The sequence below is a fragment of the Grampus griseus genome, assembly GCF_964374135.1.
Source record: "Grampus griseus genome assembly, chromosome: 15".
Taxonomy (NCBI): domain Eukaryota; kingdom Metazoa; phylum Chordata; class Mammalia; order Artiodactyla; family Delphinidae; genus Grampus; species Grampus griseus.
In genome coordinates, this window is record NC_139009.1 from 83,835,701 (window position 1) to 83,859,603 (window position 23,903).

The following is a 23,903-nucleotide window of genomic DNA, read 5'->3' on the forward strand; positions in this document are numbered from 1 at the left end:
CGGAAGGGGGGTTTTGGTTGGGGCCAATACACTCACTGTAAATTCTGATGCTTAATCTCTGTTCTTATAAATGAGCTCACGTTGAAGTTTCTCATTCTGGGTCTAGGAGGAAATTGCTCTATGCCCCACATTTGTACTTTCGCTTTGTCTTTAATAAGCCACTAGCTTTCTATGTATGTTCCATGTACCACATAGGCATGCTGTGATGTACTAGTTTCCAAACGGTATCACCAAAAAGCAATGGGAGCTGGGCTTGGGGAGCTCACAAGGGCTCGCTTTTGCAGCGAGCGTCGTAGAAAGTCGCGCCTTGTGTTTCCACTCCACGGTGCACTGTCGTGAGCGGGCCAGGCTGCTGGAGGTGGGGTGAGTAGCCGAGGCCTGTTGACCTAGGCCCCCCACGACGGCCCTGGGTCGGGCAGCGGGGTACCTCAGTGCACTGCTGCACCCCTGCACATCAGCTGGAAGCTGCTATGGAGAGGATGTTAGCAAGTCTGGGAACCTTCATACGTGGCAGAGGCATCACTGCATCGAGGCAGGAAAGTGGTTAGAGGGCTGTGGGGTGTCCTTCCCTGCAGAAGGTTTCCTGGACCTTCCAAACAAATCTGGTCCGCTTGCCCATCCACCCCTCCCCCAGTCTGTTAATTTCTCCCAGACGTCGTCCACGGGACTGCCATCAGCTGCGGTCATTCTGGGCCACACGGCTGGAGGTGGGGAGGGCCCTTTGCTGGGCCTGCAGACGGGAATATCTGGGAGGCTTGTCTTTGATCTTGTGTCCTGTTATGATTCATGATGGCGAGCTCTGACACCTTGATGGGACGCCCTGTACTTTCTCTTAAGTCCAAAGTGAGTAACAAGGGTGGCAATTAGCACATTTAGTCTAAGAAGAATGTTTGGCGTTGAATTAGGCTGTTTTATCCACTGGGCATTAAAAGGCCTTATAAGCTTCTCAGAGGCCTAAGGAAATGATTCAGACCTGAGAAAAAAATATGACACTCCAAAACACTAAAAGGAAGCTGCAAAACCAGGGAATGAATGGTGAAACTTCTAGAGGATGTCACAGTAGGGCATTCCCAGCTCAGCTTTTTAGAAGTTATCTTAAGTTATGTAATTTGGAATGCCAGTGTGTTAATATGCTTGGTGCAAAGGAAGAGTGAAGATTCTGAGGGGATGACTGTTACTAAACAGGGCCTGGAAGGTTTTCCTGGCATCTGGTGTGTTTCCCTGAGCATTATTCTCCAGGTGCGTTAAGTGGCCAGGTGCGTTAAGAGGTGGTTTGACTCATCCCTGTGTGCAGCAAAGTGCCAGGTGTGTGCGTTTAATCAAAACGAACTAGAGGTTGTCATATAGATGCTATAGATACTACATATAAAATAGATAACTAATGAGAGCCTACTGGATAGCACAGGGAGCTCTACTCAGTGCTCTATGCTGACCTACATGGAAAGGAAATGCAAAAGAGGAGATATATGTTTACGTAGAGTTGATGTACTTTGCTGTACAGCAGAAACTAACACAACATTGTAAAGCAACTTTACGCCAATAAAAATTTAAAACAAAACAAAACTAGGGGTTGTCAGCCTCCGTATTCTTCACCCCTGACTTGATTTTCTCAAAGGACTGTGGAACACGTGCTCTTTAAACAGGTGACTCACCTTTGTAAGCCTGTTTTGTTTCGTTGGACCCCGTGAGATCCGTGTGGTGGTCGGGGACTTGACGTTCCTTGTTCCAGCTCATGCCTGTGTGTGCATTTCCTTCCCCAGGTAGATGCGCCCCCTGAAGATGGTGACTCCTTCCTAGGGAGCAGGTCACTTCCTACGAGACAAGGCCTCCTCCACAGTTACTGGGCTGATTCACCCCAGGGGCCCGCCGGCCTTTTCTCGTCAACAGCCGAAGTCCTCCACCCTGTTTCAGGTAGTTCTGGACTATTTCCCATTGTATACAAAATATTTTGGTTTTGGCGGTACATTTTTCTTTGGGACATCTCTGACTTCTGAAGGGGTCTGTGAAGCCATTAAGAAGCACTGCTGGGCTTCTCTGGTGGCGCAGTGGTTGAGAGTCCGCCTGCCGATGCAGGGGACGCGGGTTCGTGCCCCGGTCCGGGAAGATCCCACATGCCGCGGAGCGGCTGGGCCCGTGAGCCAGGGCCGCTGCGCCTGCGCGTCCGGAGCCTGTGCTTCGCAACGGGAGAGGCCGTAACAGTGAGAGGCCCGCGTACCAAAAAAAAAAAAAAAAAAAAGCACTGCTCACCCGGTTTCTCAGGGTTGCCTCCCCCTCAGCTTCAGCTGTGACCATGTGACGGTGGCTCCCAGTGCAGGTCTGAGCTGCCTCAATTCCAGATCGTCCCGGGTTCCACGCCCACGTCACTGAATTTCCACCTCACAATCGAATTCTCGATTTCTGTTACATGGTCTCAGGAGACCCAGGCCGGTGGTGCCGTGAGCGACACCCCCAGGCATCTCCTCGGCTGTGTGGGTGCCAGAACCTTCCCTCCTCACCTGCCCTGCCCTTGCTGGTCCCACCTGAGGGAATCAGGGCCGGTGGGTCCCAGACCCCTTCTCTGGCGTGCCTCTGAGTGGGACTCAGATATGCCCCCTTCCGTCTGTCTGTCACTGCTGGCCACTCACGCCTGCATCCCTGCTCGTCTACAGCCCTTCCCCAGACACGTCTCCCGTTTATATTCCACATGAGTGCCAACATTTCCTTAAAAGATGAAAATCTGATCGCGTACCACTCTGTGGCTTAAAACCATTACGCGATTGTCTTGCCACCTACAAACGGCAGTCCCAGCTGCTCAGCAAGGCTCTGTCCTGGGCACTTTCCATCTCTCCAGCTTTGCCTCTTGGCACCTCACTTTTTTTTTTTGGCCGCACCCAGCACGTGAGATCTTGGTTCCCCGACCAGGGATCGAACCTGCGCTCCCTGCAGTGGAAGCGCAGAGTCTCAACCACTGGACCGCCAGGGAATTCCCGGCGCCTCACCTTTGACTTATGCTCTGGAACATGATGAATCTCCCCCATGCTCTCCCCACCGTGAGGCTCACCTGGTCCAGAAGCCCTCCTGCAGGGCGCGTTAGACCCTGTCTTCCCTCCTACCCGGGGCGTCTCTCTCCCCATGGACAGTCAGTCCCGCATTGTGGTGTAACTCTGCAGACATGTTCACTCTCCCTGCTGGCTGGGGAGCTCCTCGAGCCCCTGGGTCATTATTCCTAGTTTTGTTCCCAGGACCGAGTGTACACACAGGCATGTAGTAGATCTTCAACATACAGTTGTTGGTTTGGCAGCAAATGAATAAAGAAATGAATGGATACCTGAGAACATTTTACCAAAACTTACATCTCTCGTCAGAGCGTGGGGTGACTTACGATAACTAATTCAGAGTGTGACCATTTGCCAATGTTCTAAACCCTTCACGTGTGACAACTCACTTAATCACAGCCTTCAAGGACAAATACTGTTATCATCATCCCCATTTTGTCCAAAGGGGGAACTGCGACACAGAGGCTGAACTTTTATCCAGTGTGCCACTGATGGCTATGTGGGATGTATTGCGTGATCACATGTGGCTGACGGCTGAATTGTGACCATCTTGAAGAGCGGGTTCTTGTTTTATATTTCACTTTATTTATTTTGAATTTTAAAAATTATTTTTGTCCCTGGCACTAGCATATACAGCCTGGTATACAGGCTGTATAGGTTGGTATACAGCAGAACACAAATGTCGCTGAGGGATTTTCTGATTTGCCCAGCCTTTCAAGGACTAGCAGGGTGAAGGCTAGTCAGGTTTGGCTTCACCCTTGGAATTTTGTATCGTTTTGGGACCTACGGGGGGTTTTGTTCATTTTTTTCTTTAGTTTGGCCTTGGATGGTACGTCTTTACCTGCTTCCTCTACACTGTCCGCACTCATGGGACTCTTAACCCCCATCCCATGGCCTGGAGCCAAACCCCTTGCCCTAGGATCCTGGAGACTGACAGGGATTCAGAAGGTCCCCTGCTGAGGGGAAGGGGCTTCTCTCACCCCCCTGCTTTTTTCCCAGAGCAGTTCCAGGGCAGGCGAAGTAAAACCTGGACCCCTGGGGCCGGGCTCCTGCATTCTATGGACTATTAGATAGGAAGGGGTCTATAGTCACCCAGCCCATTGCCAACTGTGCAGACGAGGAAACCGAGGCTCAGGAGGAATTGTGTCCAAGGTCGCACCGTCCTTGGACTTGCAATTCTTAAACGTTGTTTGCCCACAATTAATTTGGAATTACATCTCCAGACACACTCTGTATGAATTCAGCCTGGCACCTTCCTTGTCTTCTCCCCCGCCCACTCATCGAACAAGCCAGAGCTTGTGACTAAATGAACGAACACCTGGCAGAGTTCAGTTGATTTTGTGGTGTCTTTAATAAACTAATGTGAGTAATGGATTGGCCTGGAACAGGTAATCGGGAAATGTTTTAACCCTTTATTTACTTCCTTCTATCATAGAAATTTAAAACACACCTCCTCAGGGTTACAGAAATAGTTAATAAGCCAGACTGCAAGACGTCAAAGCCTCCCATCTTATTTAATAATCTGAATACAGGTTCAAGGTAAATATGATAATAATACTCTTAATCTAGACTAATTTGGGAGAAGGCTAACTTATGTGAGTAAAACGTCAGAATTACAGGATACTTAAGGAATGTGGTCTCATGGCTCTGAGGTAGGGTTTAAGGCTTGAATCAGGTATAGGGATCACTGCACTCATGCTGGGGGTAAACTGAGGAGAATGCGGATGGGGGTGTCTCTCACGCTTAGATTGTCTTCTTTTTCCCTGCATTTGCAGGCACACCTTGGAGATACTGTGGGTTTGGTTCTAGACCACCACAGTAAAGCTTATATTGCAATAAAGTGAGTCACACGAAATTTTTGTTTCCCAGTGCATATAAAAGTTATGTTTACACTATACTGCGGTGTGTTAAATGAGCAATAACGTTATGTCCAAGAAAGCAATGTACATACCTTCACTAAAAAATACTTCATTGCTAAAAAATGCTCACGGTCATCTGAGCCTTCAGCGAGTCATCATCTTTGTGCTGGTGGAGGGTCTGGCCTGGATGTCGGTGGCTGCTGACTGCTCAGGGTGGTGGTTGTTGAAGGTTGAGGTGGCCACGGCAATCTCAAAGTAAGACGACACTGAAATTTGCCACACTGATTGACTCTTCCTTTTGCCTGGACACTTAGAGGCCATTGTAGGGTTGTTAGTTGGCCTGATTTCAATAGTGTTGTGTCTCAGGGACTAGGGAGGCCCAAGGAGAGAGCTGGGGGTACAGCCAGATGGTGGAGCCGTCAGAACACACACACTATTTATCAGTTAAGTTTGCTGTCTCACATGGATGTGGTTCGTGGTGCCCCCAAAACACATTACAGCCGTAACATCAAAGATCCCTCATCACAGAATAACGTAAACATGAGAGTAACGAAAAAGTTTGAAATATTTTGAGAATTACCAAAATGTGACACAGAGACATGAAGCGAGTGGGCGCTGTTGGAAAAATGGTGCCGATGGACCTGCTCAATGCAGGGGTGCCACAAGTCTTCCATTTGTTAAAAAACACAGTATTTGCAAAGTGCAGTGAAGCGAAGCGCAATAAAACGAGGTATGCCTGTATCTAAAAAGCACACTGTCCCTTTTTTCATACCTTTTAATACCACTTCTTAAGTAGAACATTTTCCAGCTAATATTCAAATGATTGCATGTTATTAGAATCTGGGTTTGTGATGTCTTAGTTAAAATATTTTGTTTGCAATTAACTTACGGCTACAGAAAAGAATATAGGCAAATTTCATCTTCTGTAAAATGAAAAGGAAAGCGTTTTTTTGAAGCATGAAATTATGCGGTCTGCCCTGGACATTGCCCCTGAGGTCGGGTCGAGGGGATAGCTGTTTCTTTAGTTCATTTTTTCACTCATTCTGTGAGCACTTATCAAGGGCTTCTGAGTTCCCAGCACAGTTCTGGAAGCTGTGAGTGCCGTGATAGGCGGGTCATGGTTCCTGCCCACATGAGGCTCCCTGTCCTAGGGTAACTGCAGTGAAAAGTGCGAAGGCATTAACACAGGTTGCTGCAGGGGCCCAGAGAGAGACGGTCTGGCCAGGCAAGGGTTCTGGGGGCTCCCTGGAGCTGGTGGGAGGAGGGTGACCCCGGCTGAGACCTGCTGGGTGGGGAGGTACCTTCACCACCAGGTGAAGGGTGGAGGGAATAGCAAAGGCAAGGGCTCTGAGGTTGGAGAACTGGGCAAGGTGAAGGCTGACGTATGAACTGGGCATGGGGAGAGGAAGGTGGAGGGTTGAGCAGTCAGAGCCTCAGCACAGAGGACCCGTGTGCTTTGCTGAGGGGTGCGGACTGTTTGGGGTGCACTGGGGAGCCGGTGAAGGCGCTTTGAACCGATCACTTGGTAACTATGAGTTTGTAAGATCCCTGGATTGAATAGAAGCAGTAAGTCCATAGGCAGAGAGACTGATAAGGAGCTAGTTGGCATAATTAATCCAGGAAGGAGCCGGTGATTGTTGAGCTAAAGAGGCATCAGCAGTGGGTATGAGTGAACCGGGCTGGTCTGGTGATCTCCGGAGCCGGACTGTTCAGGGCTGGTGAGAACAGCTCTGGGGATGGCGGGTGTCAGGGTCACTGAGCCTGGGTCGCTCGTTGGGTGGGTGGGAGTGTGGCAGTGCTCTCCCCGTCACTAAGGTGGGGAGCATGGCTGGTGCAGAGAATGAGTTTGGTTTGAGGCCTGTGGAATACTAGGAATTCATAGGTTGTTGAATAGACTTGTGCATAAGTTCACTGGAAGCACGAGATTGGAATTTATTGCATGTAGTTGTAAGGTCCCCCTTCAGGAGCACTGAACAGGAACGTTCAAAAAGGTAAAGGGGGCCATACTGAACATTAACTTAATTTGGGCCTGAGAAGTTTAGAAAGGTAGGCAAAATGGAGTGCTTTTTTCCTTTTTCAATTGATATGATTTTAGGGATATTTTATGGATAAAGCCACAGGCGTGCTTTCCTTCCAGCACCAGCCAAATGCCTCATCTGATTACGCCCCCTGCCAAGTACATGGACAGAGTGTTAGGGAATTGAAATGCTAGGTTACCAGGACCTCAGTTTACTATGTAGCCCTATGGCTGATCGATACCTGTTGTAGCTGCTCCTATGTTAGTGTGGCTTCTAAACCACTCGGAGGAGCTGTGGAGGTTTTGTTTATATTTTTGGTTTTCTTTGTGATAAGATGAATACATGCTTATTATAGAAATTTTAGATAAAAAGCCCCAGAGAAGGGGCAAACCAACCAACCACAAGAAGCAACCCAATTTTGATATACTGTTATTATTTCTTTTAGTCTTTCTGGTGCATTTCCATGCAGCTCTACCATTTCGTACAAACGGTTTAGTGTCTTACCTTATAAAGCGAAGGTGTGAGCTTTCGCAGGATCTAGAAGTATGGGGAGACTTTGCAAGTGGGTCCTGGCAGTGGGTACATTCCAGGTGGGGAACACATCCATGTAAGTAGAGGCAAGATGGTTTAGGGTCTAGTGGGTAGTCTATTTTGGGTGTAGCATAGATTAGATTTGGGGGAAATTTAAATGGAAATGAACGTTGGGACAGTTGATGGAAGTTTTGTTAATCTTAAGTTGTGTGAGTTCGTCCCCAGTTCTGTTAAAAATCTTCATTCCCCTTTTCCCCAGTTTGCGTCCAGAAGCATGATCACATTAAGTGATGTAGGGAGACTAACCCATCAGTGTGACTTGCGGGTAAGGGTGGGACCAGGGGGGGAGTCCGTGTGTGTAGTTTTAGAGATGTTTGGGGGAATAGTAACATTTAAAATTTTTCTTTCATTCCTCTGTTTCTCCAGGAGAATATGAAAGTATTATTCAGGCTTGTTTGTTTCATAGCTCTACTGACTTCTTCTCTGGAGGCTGGTGAGTTAAGCATTTCCTTGTGTTCCTGTCTGCTACGAAAATCTGTTATTTAGAATACATGAAGTACCTTGCTGAACAGAGTCATTTTTCTTACGTGTGTCTGTGGATGCCCAAGTCACAGAACTGTATTGCTGGATGTCCTTTCAAGATCTTTACTTTTCATTCTCTCGTTTATATACATCGGGAAACTGAAGCCCCGTGAGGTTAAGAGCCCAAGGTCATGCAGCTAGTTTCAGAGCAAAAGCTATAGTCCACGTCACCAGTGTCTAGTCCAGGCCTCTTCCCACTTGGTTGCTGCTTGAAGAGTGTAATATGGGAAATCCTGGCTTTCATTCAGAAGAGGTGTTAAACGCAGTCTTTATGAACCACAGCTGGCAGTTCTGTGTTTTCTCCATTCATTCATTCTTTCTCTTCCCCTCTCCCTCTCCCGCTACGAATGTATTTAGCTCCTGCCGTGCGCCAGGCACTAGCTGCTGGGGCTACAGTGGTGAATAATCCAGACAGAAATATCTGCCTGGGGTTTACATTCCAGTGGGGGAGAGAGACAGTACATTACATAAGTAAAGATATATTGTGTCATATGGCGATAAGTGTGGAGAGGAAAAGAAGCAGAAAAGTAAAGTATTCACTTTGGGGATTTTTTGATAGTGTGGCCAGAAAAGGCCTCACTGAGAAGTTGACTTTTGAGTTGAACCTGATGGAGCGGGAGGAGGGAGCTATATAGACATCAGGTTGGGGGTGGGGAAACATTCTAGGCAGCACGTGCCAAGGCCCTGAGGCCGGGAGTACTGGCATGTTCCAGGGGCTGAAATCTGCTGTGGCTGGAGCAGAGGGAATGGTGAGGGATGTGATACAGGGTGAGGTCATTCAGGGAATGGGGGGCGGTGGAGGTTTGACTGTGTAGAGAGAACCTTGTAGACCTCTCTAAGGATCTTGGCTTGTACTCTGAGGTGGGAAGACTGTGTAGGTTCCCTGTTTAAAACCAGAGAGGTGATCTAACTTTCTTTTCTGTTTTTTTTGGCCATGCCGTGCGGCTTGTGGGATCTTAGTTCCCCGACCAAGGATCGAACCCGGGCCCTCGGCAGTGAAAGTGTGCAGTCCTAACCACTGGACCGCCAGGGAGTTTCCATATTTTAAAGGCTCATTCTGGTTCTTATACTGTGAACAGATCCTAGGGAGGCAAAGGGAGAAACAGAGAGGCCAGTTAGGAGGCCATTACGGTGATCCAGGCAAGCTATGATGGTAACTTATTCAAGGGTGACAAGGAGAAGTGAGTCGTCAGAGTCTGGATATACTTTGAGGACAGAGCCAGCAGGATTTGCAGACAGATTGGATGTGGGTGTGAGAAACAGAGAAGAATCAAGGATGACTAAGGGTTTCAGCCCAAGCGCATGTAAAGTGGAGTTGCCGTTGATGGGAGGGGGGAAGGTCACGTGTTCAGACTGAACATGTTAAAGTTAGCTGTCCATTAGATGTCTAAGTAGAGATGTTGACTAGGCAGTCTGGAGGCAGGGGTTGGAAGTATAAAATTGGAGACCTTGGCAAGCAGCTGCTATTAGAACCCTGAGACTAGATGGGTCTACCTGGGGAGTGAGTGTGGTTAGAAAAGAACAGAACTTCAAGGAGTGAACCCTGCAGCCCTCCAGGGATGGGTGGTCAGGCTTCCATTCATCCAAGAACCAGTGAAAGACTGGCCTGAAAGGTAGGAGGAGAACCAGACAAATGTCCTGAAAGCCAAGTGAAGAACGTGTTTCAGGGATGAGAATAACACGTGTCCAGTGCAGATGTGCTAAGTAAGCTGACGTCCGAGAGTTGTCGATTTGATTTAGCAACTTAAAAGTCATAGGTGACTTTGATCAGAGCAGTTTTGATGGAGTGGTGGAGCAAACCCCAGATAAATAGGAGAGTGTGTTGAGCTGAGACCTTAAGGTTTACTCTTTTATCACTGTTATTATTGCTACTGTTACTCCTCGGAGCTAAATACTTACCAGTCCTCCATCAGTGCAGGTACCTTGCTGAGTGCCTAGCCACTTTTATTTCCATTTCTGTTTTTAAATAGCTTTATTGAGGTTATAATAGACATACAATAAACCACACGTTTAAGGTATACAATTTGATGTGTTGACATACATATCCACCCCTGAAACCATCATCACAAGATAATATTGAATTGAGTATTAATTGGTTTGGAGAGAACGGGGCAGCTCAACAATATCAAGTCTTCTGATCCATGAACAAAGTATAGACGTCTTCATTTTTTTAGATCTCTTAAAATTTATTTAAATACATTTATTTTGTAATTTTCATTGGATCAGTCTGATGCATCCTTTGTCACATTTATCCTAAATTATTCATATCTTGATGCTATTGTAAAAGGCATTTAAAAAAATCCAGTTTCTAATTGTTCTTAGGCAATATAGACACACACATTCAAATCTGCGTATTCATATTGTATCCTACAGCTTACAAACCCTGCAGGTCTTCAGTAGATCTCCTAGCATATTCTGTATAGAGAATCATGTTGTCTGCAAATAGAGACATTTTACTTTTCTCTTCAATCCGTATGCCATTTCTTTTTCTTGCCTAATGCACTAATTAGATCTGCCAATACAATGTTGAATAGACGTGGTCAGAGTGGACATTCTTACCTTGTTTCTAATCTTGTATACGATAGCTGTAAGGTTTTTATAGCTGTCCTTTATTAGCTTTAGGAAGTTCCCTTCTATTCCTAGTTTTGTTTTATTGTGGTTTTTTTGGGGGGGGATGTTGTGTACATCATACTGCACTGTCCTTTTTTGATATATTGTAGCATTCAATTTGCTAAGATATTTTAAAGAAATTTTGCATCTATGTTCACGATGAAGACTGTTTTGTGGTTTTCTTTTCTTGGAATGTCTTTGTTTGGTTTTGGAATTAGAATAATACTGACCTCTAGAGTGAACTGGGAAGTGTTACTGACTCTTCAGTTTTCTAGAAGAGTGTGTGTAAAACTGGCGTTGGTCCTTCTATGAATATACCAGTGAAGCCATCTAGGCCTGAAATTTTTTTTGTTGTTGGGAGGTTTTTTAACTACACTTTCCGTTTCTTTAATACCTGTAGGGCTATTCAGGTTATCTGTTTCTTCTTCAGGCAGATTTTATAGTCTGTACTTTCAAGGAATTTGCCCATTTCATTTAAGTTGTTGAATTTATTGGCATTAGGCTGTTCATAATATTTCCTCATTACTCTTTTAAAATCATTTGAATGAGAGATGTCACCTCTCTTTTTTTCCTGATCAGTATGGCAGGAGATTTATCCATTTTATTGATTTTTCTGAAAGAACTAGCTTTTGGTATCTTTGATTTTTTTCTCTATTGTTTTTGTTTTCCATTTCATTGGTTTTTCTCCTGGATCTATTACTATCCTCTGCTTACTTAGGGTGTAATTTTTTAAAAAATTTCTTAAATGGAATCCGAAGTCATAATTTGAGAATTTTTTCTTATACAGACATTTAGTGCTATCAATTTTCCTCTAAGTATTGTTTCCTTTTCATGCCGTATGTTTTGATATGTTGTGTTTTCTTTATCATTCAGGTCAAAAGACTCATCTCCTAATCTCCTCCTTTATTTCTTCTTTTTTTTAAAGTTGATTTATTTATTTTTGGCTGCGTTGGGTCTTTGTTGCTGTGCTTGGGCTTTCTCTAGTTGTGGCGAGCAGGGACTACTCTTCACTGTGGTGCACGGCCTTCTCATTGCGGCGGCTTCTCTTGTTGCGGAGCACAGGATTTAGGCATGCGGGCTTCAGTAGTTGTGGCACGTGGGCTCCGTAGTTGTGGCTCACAGGCTCTAGAGCACAGGTTCAGTAGTTGTGGTGCATGGGCTTAGCTGTCTCGAGGCATGTGGTATCTTCCCGGACCAGGGCTCGAACCTGTGTCCCCTGCATTGGCAGGTGGATTCTTAACCACTGTGCCACCAGGGAAGTCCCCTTTATTTCTTCTTTGATGCATGGGTGATTTTTTTGTTTGTTGGTTGGGTTTTTTTCAGCTTTTAAATACATGGGTGAATTACTAGATATTTTTCTGTTACTGATTTCTAATTTAATTTCATTGTCAAGAGAGAACATACTTTGAATTCTTTTAAATTTGTTGACTGTTGGGTTATAAGCAGGAATATAGTATATCTTGGTAAGTTCTTTTGTGTGCAGTTAAAAAGAATGTGTATTCTGCTGTTGTTGGGTAGGAGTTTTTGTAAATATTGATTATGCCAAATTGGTTGATAGTGTTGTTCAAATCTTCTATATCATTACTGATTTTCTGTCTAATTGTTGTACTTGTTCTACCAATTATTATGAGGAGACTGTTGATATCTCAGACTATAATCGTGGGTTTCTCTATTTCTTTTTGCAATTCTATCAGTTTTTGCTTCATGTATTTTGAAGCACTGTCAGTAGGTGAGTAAATGTCTAGGATTACTGTGTACCTCCTGACAAATTACTCCTTTATCATAATTTCATGACTCTTTTTAATCCCTGTTAATATTTTTCACTGTAAAATCTACTTTGATAATAATAAACATTCAAACTTTCTTTTAATTAGTGTTAACATGATATTTCTCTCCCCTCCCCATTTTTACTTTTAACATATTTGTGTCTTTACACTTAAAGTGTGTTTATGTGTGAGTTCATGTGTATGTTAGCATATAGTTGGATCCTTCTTTCTTTATCCAGTCTGACTATCTCTGCCTTTCAACTGGGTTGTTTAGACCATGAAAAAAATATGATAATATGTTCGGGTTTTATTTTAGGATCTTGTTTTATTTTCACCTTGTACCATTAATTCTTTGTTATGTGTTTTCTCTTTTCTGCTGCCTTTTGGATTGAGGATTTTCATGATTTATTTTGTCTTCTGGGTTGGCTTATATTAATAACTTAAAAAATAACTACTCTAGTGCTTATGGTATCCATAACTTAAAAAATAACTACTCTAGTGCTTATGGTATCCATCTATGACTTATCACTGTTTACCTTCAGGTGATACTATACCAATTCACAAATAGTATAAAAAACTTAAAACAGTATATACCTGCTTCTCCCTTCCTGAACTTTGCCTTATTGTTTCCATACATTTTACTTCTTTATATGTTATAAATCTCAAAAGACATTGTTTGCTTTAAATATGTCGTTGTTTTTAAAGAGACTTAAATAATAAGAAAATTATTTTATGATCACCCAGGTAGTAAACATTTCTGGTGCTATTTATTCGTTTATGTAGATTCATTTTTCATCCGATGCTATTTTCTTTCTTCCTATAGGACTTCCTTACATGTTTTGGCAGTACAGGTGTATGGGTGATAATTTTTGTAGCTTTTATAAATATGAAAAAGTCTTTATTTTGCCTCTTTCTGAAAAATTCTAGGTAGATGATGTTTTTCCTTTTAGTACTTATCTTTATTCTGCCCTCTTCTGGCTTGTATTGTTTCTGGCAAGAAGACTGCAGCATTTTTGTCTTTGTTTGGTGTGCTTTTCTTCATGCTCCTTATGCTTGGGTTTTATTGTGATTTGGGGGTCTGTGGCTACATCATTTTCATAAAATCGTGAAAAATTTCAACTTGTATTTCTTCAACTATTTTTCCTGTTCAACCCACCTCTCCTGTTCTTCAGGGATTCTTATTACATGTATTGAAGTTGTCCTGCAGCTAACTAGAATCCTGTTTATTTCATTGTTATTTTTCTCTGTTTAGTTTTGAAGAGTTTCTAATGCTATATCTTGTAGTTCACTAAGCTTTTCTTCCTGCAGTGTCAATTAATGGCAAAACCTGCCATTAATCACATCCTTTTTTTTTTTTTAAAGCCAGCATTGTAGTTTTCATCTCTAGGGGTTTGATTTAGGATTTTTAAAATAATGTCTTTCATTTCTCTACTCAACATGCTTGATCTGGCCCCTTGAACAAGGGGAACACAGTGATAATTATTTTAATTTTTTCCATCTATTCTATTATCTGTCATTTATGGGTCAGTTTTGATATGACTGATTTTTTTTCTCTTTATTATGCTGCCTCTTTGCATGCCTAGTAATCTTTGATTGGATGCTAGATATTGTAGATTTTACCATGTTGGGCATTGCATATTTTTTTATTACTAAAAACGTTCTTGAGCTTTGTTCTTTTACAGGGTTGTTACTTGGAAATAGTTGATCCTTTTAGGTCTTGCTTTTAAGCTTTGTAAGTCAGGAGCAGAACAAGGTTTATTCTAGGCCTAACTTGCTCCATCTACTGAGACAAAACCCTTCTGGGTTCTCTACCTGGTGCCCCATGACTGATAAGATTGTCCATTCTGGCTGTTGAGAACAGCCACCATTCCCGGCATGTGTGCGCTCCGGGTATCATCCACTCTAATTCTTGTGGCAATTTTCACTCTGGCCTTGGGGAGCTTTCTTTCATGCTTCTGCTAATTGGTACTCAGCTGAAAACCTGAGGGAGATCCTGTAGACCTCCAAAGCTTGCTTACTCTCTGTGTGCAGCTGTGATCTCGCTGGTACTCTGCCCTCCACGCTCTTGGTTGACCTGGATGCCCTGCTCCGTCTCCTCAACTCAAGAGAGAACACTGGGTTTTGCCTGCATTTCCTCCCAGCAATGTCATGGCCTAGAATTGCTCTCTACACAGTAATTTGGGAAAACCCTAGGACTCGCCTCCTTTGTGTCCTTCATTCCCTGACGTTCGAGGTCTTGAACATTGTTATTTCATATACTTTGTGCATTTTTTAGTTGTTCAGGTGGGAGGGTAAATAACGGTTATTCCATCTTTTTACTGAAGCAGCCATCTTTTCCTGCTACCTTATCCCCAAGTTTTAGCTGAGTAAAGAGGGGAGGAGAGAGGTTAAATAACTTGCTCAAGGACACAAGTAGTAAGTGACATCCTGGATTTGACTAGAAATCTTTTAGACTTCCAAGATGATTCTCGTAATCATAAGGCTACTGACACTCTCACGTATAACACAAATTAATGTATTTAATAGTTGGTGTGTTTATATTTAGATATTACATTAAGAAACATTGACTAATTTCTTATAGAAATGACTTTCCCTTTCTCCCTTTTAAAGATAAATGTGTGGAACGTGAAGAGGAAGTTATTTTAGTTTCGTCTGCACATGAAATTGATGCTCGTTCATGTCCTCTTATCCTAAGTGAACACAAAGGCCCTATAATTTGGTATAAAAATGACAGCAAGACACCTGTATCTACCGAAAGAGACTCCAGGATTCATCAGCACAAAGATAAACTTTGGTTTGTTCCTGCGGAAGTAGAGGATTCAGGATATTACTACTGTGCAGTGAGGTAAGAAAGGAATTAATATGTTACAAACGTGCGTTGTATGTACCTGCAATAGTTAAGGACAAAAATCTTCTAACAAACCTATTTTGATTTATTTTAGCAATTCAACTTACTGCCTCAAAACTAAAATAGCTGCAGAGTTTGTACAGCATGAGCCTAACTTGTGTTACAATTCACAAGCCGTCTTTACACAGAGACTACTGATTCCAGGAGATGGACAACTTGTATGTCCTTATTTGGATTTTTTCAGAGATGAAAACAATGAGTTACCCCAAATACAGTGGTATAAGGTAATTTTATATTACATATGGCATTCTACTCATCTAGCAAATAAAATAGTTTTCTATCACAGACAATAGGATGAATCTGCAAAGCGCTTTTTCCTTTGGCATGTTATTTTGCCTGAGTGGTGAAATTTAATAGGATGTTTTTAAAAGGTTTTAAGACTGTACACATTTAATTTGCAGCTTAACTAAAAAGACGTCATTTTTGTTTAATAAGGTAGAGCTGAGAAAAGTATAGTAGGCATAAAAGATGTTTAAAGATAAGGATGATTATAAATTTAGGGTTTTTAAGAAATAACTATTTGTTACAAAGATACTATTTTGTGTTTTATTACAAACATTAAGTGGTCCTTGGATAATCTAGTGGTTCCTCTAACTGTCTGAAAGGCGATTGGCCAGCACTCCATGGAATACATCATATTCTGGTATCTTTGATCTACCTGGCTTGTTGGAGCTTACATGGAGAGTCATCTTGTAGAGGTTAAAAAAATACAAAATAATATCAGTGAAGAATGGAAGTATAGCATTACTAAGCAGCTATGGTGTTAGCATTCTTTCCTCAAATGTGTTTCTCTTGCAGAGTAAGTTTGTCTTCACTTGTCTTCAAAGTGCAAGCCTCATAGGCATAAAAATGTAAATCCTGGGAATGTAATTATGACTTTGCAAAAAAATGCAATATTAAAACTTGTACGCAAGGAACCTTTCTATTCGTATACGTACGAATATAAATATGAATTATTGGTTTTCAATACTTCCTTCCTCTCCCTCTGTTTAGGACTGCAAACCTCTACTTCTTGACAATATAAACTTTGTTGGAATAACAAATAAACTCATCATCACGAACGTGACTACGGCGCATAATGGGCACTATACGTGTCATGCATCCTACGCACACTTGGGAAAGCAGTATCATGTCACCCGGGCGATAAAACTCATTACTCTAGGTGAGTCAGAGCTCCAATCCTAGGATTTTAAATCCAGGAAGGCCCAGAGACCATAACTCTAATATCACCTTCACTGTCTATGGAGGGACTAAATCCAAGAGAAGCTTGATGACTTGCCAGAGGTCACCTGGCTTTAGTTTAGTTTTTGTTGTTACGTGCTATGTATGTGTTTCTCATTCCTACTTCAGAGGCAGTGCTGATCAAACAGACAAGGATGAGCTATGTGTTCCAGCTGAACTCGGAGGCACGTTCTTTGGCCTGGCTAGAGCTGCTTCTCCAGAGGGTTCTCTGGAGAGGCACTGGAGGAACGGCAGTTCTGAGATCCCTCACTTGGGCAGTCTGAGTGTCTAGCCATCACTGGCGTGATGGATGGATGCTAATGAACTTTGGCACAAGCTACACTCTTGTTAGATCTCTGTTAGTCCAGTCACTTAACTTCTCTAAGGCTGTTTCCTCCTCTGTAAGAAAATTCAAGCTTCCAAGCTTGTTGCAAAAGCGAGAGATCAAGTGTGCTCAGCTTGCGGTCCTGTGCCTGGGGCCAAACAGATGAGAAATGAGTAGGTGCATGATGATTATTCTTGTTAGTTTTCCTGAGGTTTCTATTAACCATATTTCGTATTAAAAACTACAACAAAATAAAACCAAGGCACTCCTACAAGTTACCCGGGGATGGGCAGAATGCTCAACCTTTCTGTAAATACCAGGGTTTTCTAAGCTTTCAGTAAGATAAGAATAGAGTTCGTTTAACCAGGACTTTGAAAGTCAAAGCAGTCTCTATCAGTAATTACTCTGGGGCAACAGGGATAAACAGGGCCTATCCCAGGTAAACCCAGATTATGATCACTTTTCAGAGAGCTATGTTTTCTCAATTCTACAATAATTCATTTTTTCTTCAAAGGTTAATTTTATTGTCTCAGAATCAATTCCTTCCCTACATCCTACAAGCATCAATGACTCGTAAATTTCAGGAGTCCTTGAATCACAACCGTCCTGAGTTCCTGAGCAGCCCCTCTCTGGTCATTGTGTAGCTGATTTGTTTTCCTTGGGGTACTGCAACCAGACCAGCAGACCAAATTTTAGGGAAAACAGGGTATTACAGAGTTTTAAAAATTAGGCCAAATGGGTTTTAAATACTTTCTGCCATCCTTTCTGATCCCTTACGTAGAAATAATATACTTAATCAGATGGGAGGTTGTATTTTGTTTTCTTCTAAAGGTGGACTTAGAAATATTTATTGGGCATCTACTATGTTTCAGGCACTGTTCTAGGTATACATTAGGGAACAAAGGAGACAGTATCCTGCCCTGATGGAGGTAACATTTTTCTTTTTGACTGTGGCGGAATAAATACTGGGCTTTCAAATTCATAGTTTCTCAGGCTTGGCCCCAGATAGGTCAGATTAATTTCTGGAGCTCCTTAGTATTTTTATGCTTATTTTAATAAATTATGCCAAAATGTTTGGCATTCTTCAATAATGGTGGCTTTCACTCTTGGGTCATTGTGAAAATTACTAAGTACAAGCACGTCTACCAATAGATGGCCTTCTGGTTAATAAGTCCCTTTCCACAACGACTCGTTTTTCCTGATTTGCATGAAGAGGGGCACTTGTCTGGAGCCCCAGGGCCTGGTGATGTGTGGGGGTTTTTTTTGCAGCACCAAACTCTGGGTTCAGAAGGGCCAACTCTGTGGGTTCTGCTGTGGTCTCTGTGTCAGCCTCCTACCTTCACCTCTGGCCTTCTGTTTCCTGCTATACATGCTTTGGCCAGTAGAGGGAATATCGGGCAGATGCCTTGTAGTATATTTTTGGTATATTTTGCCAAGTGTGGTCATCACTTGAGATTCTGGTCTATAAGAGACCTTATGGCTGTTTTTCTTTCAGTGAAATCCAGGAACAAGAGACCTGAGATTGTGAGTCCAGCTAATGAGACGATAGAAGTGGTCTTGGGTAAGTGGGCTACAATCAGGATATGCTGACATCAGTATTTGTTGCACTCGAGATTAAGATAAACTACCTTTACTGCACACAACCTAAGCTGTTTAGTGGATATATATCTAAAGTTAGAGGGAAAGTGGCACAGATTATGTCTTAAATGTTTCTTTGGATTTCGTGCCTCTTATGGCAAACATCTAGCCCTGTCTGATTGGCCCACCCTTACTTTCCTATGGACACTTATTACTCGTGAAGCCATCAGCCAAAGACCAAGTTCAGGGACTTCCCTGGCCGTCCAGTGGTTAAGACTTCGCCTTCTAATGTAGGGGGTGAGGGTTCGATCCCGGGTTGGGGAACTAAGATCCTACATGCCTCACGGCCAGGAGACCAAAACATAAAACAGAAGCAACTTCAATAAAGACTTTAAAAGCAGTCCACATCAAAAAAATCTTAAAAAAAAAAAAAAAGAAAAGACCAAGTTCAGTAGGCCTAGGAATAGGAAATGTAACTTACTTGGCGCAGGATGGAGTTCTTATGATCAGAGTTAAGCTTTTAGCTAGAAGAATAGGACTACAGGCCAAAAAGACAGTTATTCTAGAAAATTATTTTTCCAAGTTAGTGATAATGTTCATTTTAAGAATGAAGATGTAACACGATAAGCATTCAGATCTAAGCTATGCAATACGATAGCCACTAGGCATGTGTGGCTACATACATGTAAATTTAAGGAAATTTATTTAGTTTAATTAAAAATTAGTCCCTCAGTCAAGGGCTGAAGAGTGACATGTGATTAGTGACTACGTATGAGACAGCACAACTACAGAACATTTTTGCCAACGCTGAAAGTTCTGTTGGAAACCACCAGTCCAAACATAAAAACAGATTTTTGTATCAGAGGATCAAAAATGAGGCTGGCATATAGAATTCTGTAATAGTAACTGCATGAAGACAAAGAGCAATTGTACAGAGATTAGAAGGTAAAATGTGTGACCTCTGAATTCTGTACTTGGCCAAGTTGTTCTTCGTGGTGGAAAGTAATATAAAGACATTCGTAGATGTAAACAAAGATGTGAAAATTTTAAATATTGTCCCGTAGAATCCAGAGCAGTGTTTCAACCCTTTTTTCCCCCATCATTGCTCCCCTGTAGCGCCTAACAAGCCATTTTTTCCCTCATACTCGTTAGTTGCTCAGGTATTTAATACCCAGATGTGCACTGTGGCACTTTGAAAGGCCACACACCACTGCAATAGCTAAGCTTCTCTTGCTCTCCTCGCCAAGACACACATTTCGCCCTGTTGAGAAAGCATGCTCGAGGAATGTACACGTAGAGCTCTAAAGCCTAGATTGGATCTACAAGTCTAAGAAGTTCACATTAGGAAATAATAATTTTCATATATCACATTGATCAGAGGCCTGATCACCGTGGCATATGAGTATCCTATAATCAGACATTTATTTGATAAGATTTCATATTAATTACCAATAAAATGACTTAGAAAAATAGGAATTGAGGGATACTTTCTGCACTTAATAACATCAATTCAAACCAATCGTCACCAACATTTTTAATAGTGAAACACTATATAGTGTTAAACCTTCTACAGGTCTAGGCCTTAACATGTTCCAGAAGTGCCCACTAATGCAAAGATAAAAGAACCAAGGCATGCTGACTGTAGGGGAGAAAATAACTGTATTATTTTCAGATCATATAATGATGTACCTACAAATATTATTGTATTGACCAGATATAAAATTAATATTCTAAAATATTAGACTTATTTAGCAAAAACCAAGAAAATGGGAAAAGAGATCCTATTTGCAACAGTAAAGGCCATAGACATGTCTATAAGATAGCTTAGCAAAACCTTTAAAAATTATATTGGATTTATAAGGAAGAAAAAACCAACCAAACAAAACCCCCACAAACTCTGACCTATAAATCTCAAAAAACTGGGAGATTTAAAGCATACATTCTTAAAGGGATGGGGAGATGTTGTCGGCAATGGGGAGAAAATTGGTTCTTAGGAGGTGAAAAAATTAAATCAATAGATACAGTGTATATCTGTGGTATTAAAAATTCACGGAGAGTTAGGCAACTGGGATAAAAAAATCCAAAAAAGCTCCAAAGGGAGAAATAATAAAAACAATCTCTCAAGAAACACAAATTTAAGAAAAACTGTAATAAGGATGTGTGTTTTTCCTATATGAAAAACTGGAAATTGTAAAGATATGGACTCTCAACAGTAAGTTACAGTTTTAATGGAATTCCAATAAAAATATGAATGGGCTTAAAAATTGTCAAGTGATACTGAAATTCACCTGGGAGAATAAAATGCTGAGATTACTAAGATAATACTGGGAAGAAAAGCTAAATGATATGAATATTTACCCTAAAACTGCAATAATTAAGAGTGTGGTACCCCTGGCGCCAGTATACACATTCAGATCAACCTAGAAAGTCCCAAATAATTATTTTATAATTCTTACGTAACTGAGGAAGAGATTTATTATTCAGTAAGAGATTCTGGAATTATCAGTCAACTATTTGGATAAAAACATTAAGTTAAAGCTTTCTCTCATACCATACCCAAGTTATATTCTAGACAGATTAAAGAACTAAAACACTCAAACTACAGCAATGCAAACATCATATATACCTGAAAGAAAAAAGTACATGGAATATTTTCCTGATTTGATGGTAGAGAGCTTTTCAACAACAAAAAATACTGAAGACGTAGTATAAAACGATTGTAAATTTGGCCAAATAATAAAAATATGTACACTAAAGAATTTCCATAAACAGTAAGAAAATGAAAACAAGCTCTGAAAGATATTTGCGGTAGTTTTCATGTATGATAAAGAGTTACTATCCTTGATAATTAAAGAGCTTCCATGCATCATAAGGTTAATAATATGAGAATGCAGCTTAGTAATGGCCATTAGGAATAATAAGCAATTCTTTTCTTAAAAATTTATTTGTTCTATTTATTTTTGGCTGCGTTGGGTCTTCGTTGCTTTGCGTGGGCTTTTCTCTAGTTGCAGAGAGCAGGGGCTACTCTTCCTTGCGGTGCACAGGCTTCTCACTGCGGTGGCTTCTCTTGTTGTGCAGCACTGGCTCTAGGCACACGGGCTTCAGTAGTTGTGGCACATGGGCTCTAGAGCACAGGCTCAGTAGTTGTGGCGCACAGGCTTAGTTACTCCGCAGCATGTGGGATCTTCCCGGATCCTGCATTGGCAGGTGGATTCTTAACTACTGTGCCACCAGGGAAGCCCATAACAAGCAATTCTTAAAAGAAGGGCAAATGAATACTAATTCACCATGAGCTCAAGAAATGCAGATGAAAATTTAAATGGAATTTTTTTCTTCTCTCAATTGGCAATGACTAACCAAAAACACTTGGTATCTGGGGCTTTCGGGGATAAATGACTCTTGCATACACTGCTGGACAGAGGGCAGACTGGTGTAGTCTCCCTTGGGACAGGGCGTTTGGCTTTTAAAAGTATGTCTCTCTTTTAACTCAATTCTTCCAGATTTTTATTCAGAGTAATACTTCAGGATATGTACAATGTTGACGTACAGGAACATTCATTGGAATGTTAATCATAATAATGGAAAATTAGAAACATTATGTTTAGCAATAGGAAAGGAATTCATCATAGTATGTCTGTATGATGGAATAGTAAACTGTCATGAAATAGCCTATTTTGGAAGGCTAATCACGTGAGCCGAAATTCTCAATGTACAGTAATTACAAATAGTAGACAACGACACCCCATTTTAAAAACTGCATACGTACACAGAAAGGTAAGGAATGAGCTACGTAAAGTTACTAGTAGTGCTTATCTCTCGGTGGTGGATATAAGGGCAATTTCTTCTTTTTGCTTTCCTGTAATTTAAAATTTTTGTTCAACAGTCATTTATTAATCTAGATAGATCAGGTGAAAGTCCATTAATGTTATGATTCAAAATCCATTCCTTTGCAGGATCCTGGCTCCAACTCATCTGCAATGTTACCGGCCAGTTAAGTAACTTTGTCTACTGGAGGTGGAATGGGTCAGGAATTAAGGAATATGAGCCTATGATGATGGAAGAGTTTACATAGTAAGTATGCCAAGAGCCAGACATTTTGGTATTAAATTCCATGTCATACGTTATATAACCGTTATGATTGAATCTAGTGGCCGTGATCGAGTTGGTCATTGATTGGTCCTTAACCCTTTGCTGCCCATATTGAGTTTTGCTAAGCTCAGCAGGATTCATAAGATCTTGTCCAATGAAGGTGACGATACATGTCATTATGGTACAAATTCCAGACCCCTTGGAAGGCTTTCTCTTAAGTTCAGTTAAAAATGTTGCAGCATTCCCATGAAGCAATTGTCCTGAATTATCCTTCATGTCATTCCATTTTTAAAGTAGTTTAGAAAAGACTCATTAATTGTGGCCAAGAATCAGGCACTCCCCTGCTCAGGTCTCTGATGGCGTCCTATTACTTCTTAGCATCACCTGCAAACCCTTTCCCATCTGTCCCAATCTACCCTTGTTTCATATATTCTTCGTGCCCCATGGAGACCAGAATGCCTAGGTCCCCATTTTTCTTCTTGGAAGCTGGTAATTTTAATTTTATTTCTCTGTGCTACTGAGTCTTTTACTAACAGTGGTCTTAGGGCTATGAAACATCAGATCAGTCTTGCTAAAAGCCTGATTCTTATACCTGTGCTTAGGGCTGGTGATTATTTCTGCTGTAACGATAAACCAGGGATGCTTATCGTATCTATAATTGATGCCATTTATACAATTTTGTTACTCTTTTGAACAGCGTGCAGAATCCTTTAAACAAAAGAAAGAGCGCGGTCATCGCACGGCTTAATATTACAGCAGTGGAAAGTAAATTTTTTCTACATCCATTTATCTGTTTAGCCAAGAATACAGAAGGAAGGAGTACAGCATATATCCAATTAATACATCCAGGTAAACAACACAGCTGTTTATTTGAAATGCAATTTTGTTTTCCTGTAGTAAGATTTCATGACCTTGAGGTTTACCATGCTATTTCCTCTGCCTAGAATGCTCTTAGATTCCTCTTAACCTGGGGACTGCCGTTCCTTTTTCACTTCCCAGCTGAACTATATCTTCTTCTAGGAGGTTGTGCTGTCCTGCTGCCTACTCTTAACCCCTCTCTCTGCCCCGTAGAGCCTCTGCTATGCATGTCCATATCTATCTTAGTTTTCTTTACTTGAATATAAATTCTGTGATGTTGCAGATAATTACTAATCGTTCTATTTCCAGATCTAATAGCAACTTAAGTCTGGTCATCCTCGGTACCTAATGAATAGCTTTAGGTAAAGCACTACATGATGAATGCACAGGGGAAGCCTAAATATCCACTTTCCGGACAGGATGTCAGAAGTTACTGGTTTTCATGAATTCTGTAATCAAACACAATATTGGCAGTATTTGTGTTTCTGCTCACTGATTCATTTTTCTGCCTCATTTTCTGCCT

General features: G+C 41.7%; 1 protein-coding gene across 2 annotated transcripts in view; it reads left to right on the forward strand.

Moving 5' to 3' along the window:
- The window catches only part of IL1R1 (interleukin 1 receptor type 1), an 87,325-nt gene that overhangs the window by 51,880 nt on the left and 11,542 nt on the right, over positions 1-23,903 (forward strand). For both annotated transcript variants that reach the window (XM_082672091.1, XM_082672092.1), the window contains exons 2-9: positions 1,761-1,911; positions 7,870-7,936; positions 15,012-15,246; positions 15,344-15,533; positions 16,303-16,471; positions 18,351-18,416; positions 22,387-22,504; positions 23,220-23,371. In XM_082672091.1, coding sequence (XP_082528217.1) covers positions 7,876-7,936; positions 15,012-15,246; positions 15,344-15,533; positions 16,303-16,471; positions 18,351-18,416; positions 22,387-22,504; positions 23,220-23,371 — 991 coding nt within the window. In that variant the 5' untranslated portion in view covers positions 1,761-1,911; positions 7,870-7,875. The remainder of the gene's footprint in view (positions 1-1,760; positions 1,912-7,869; positions 7,937-15,011; positions 15,247-15,343; positions 15,534-16,302; positions 16,472-18,350; positions 18,417-22,386; positions 22,505-23,219; positions 23,372-23,903) is intronic.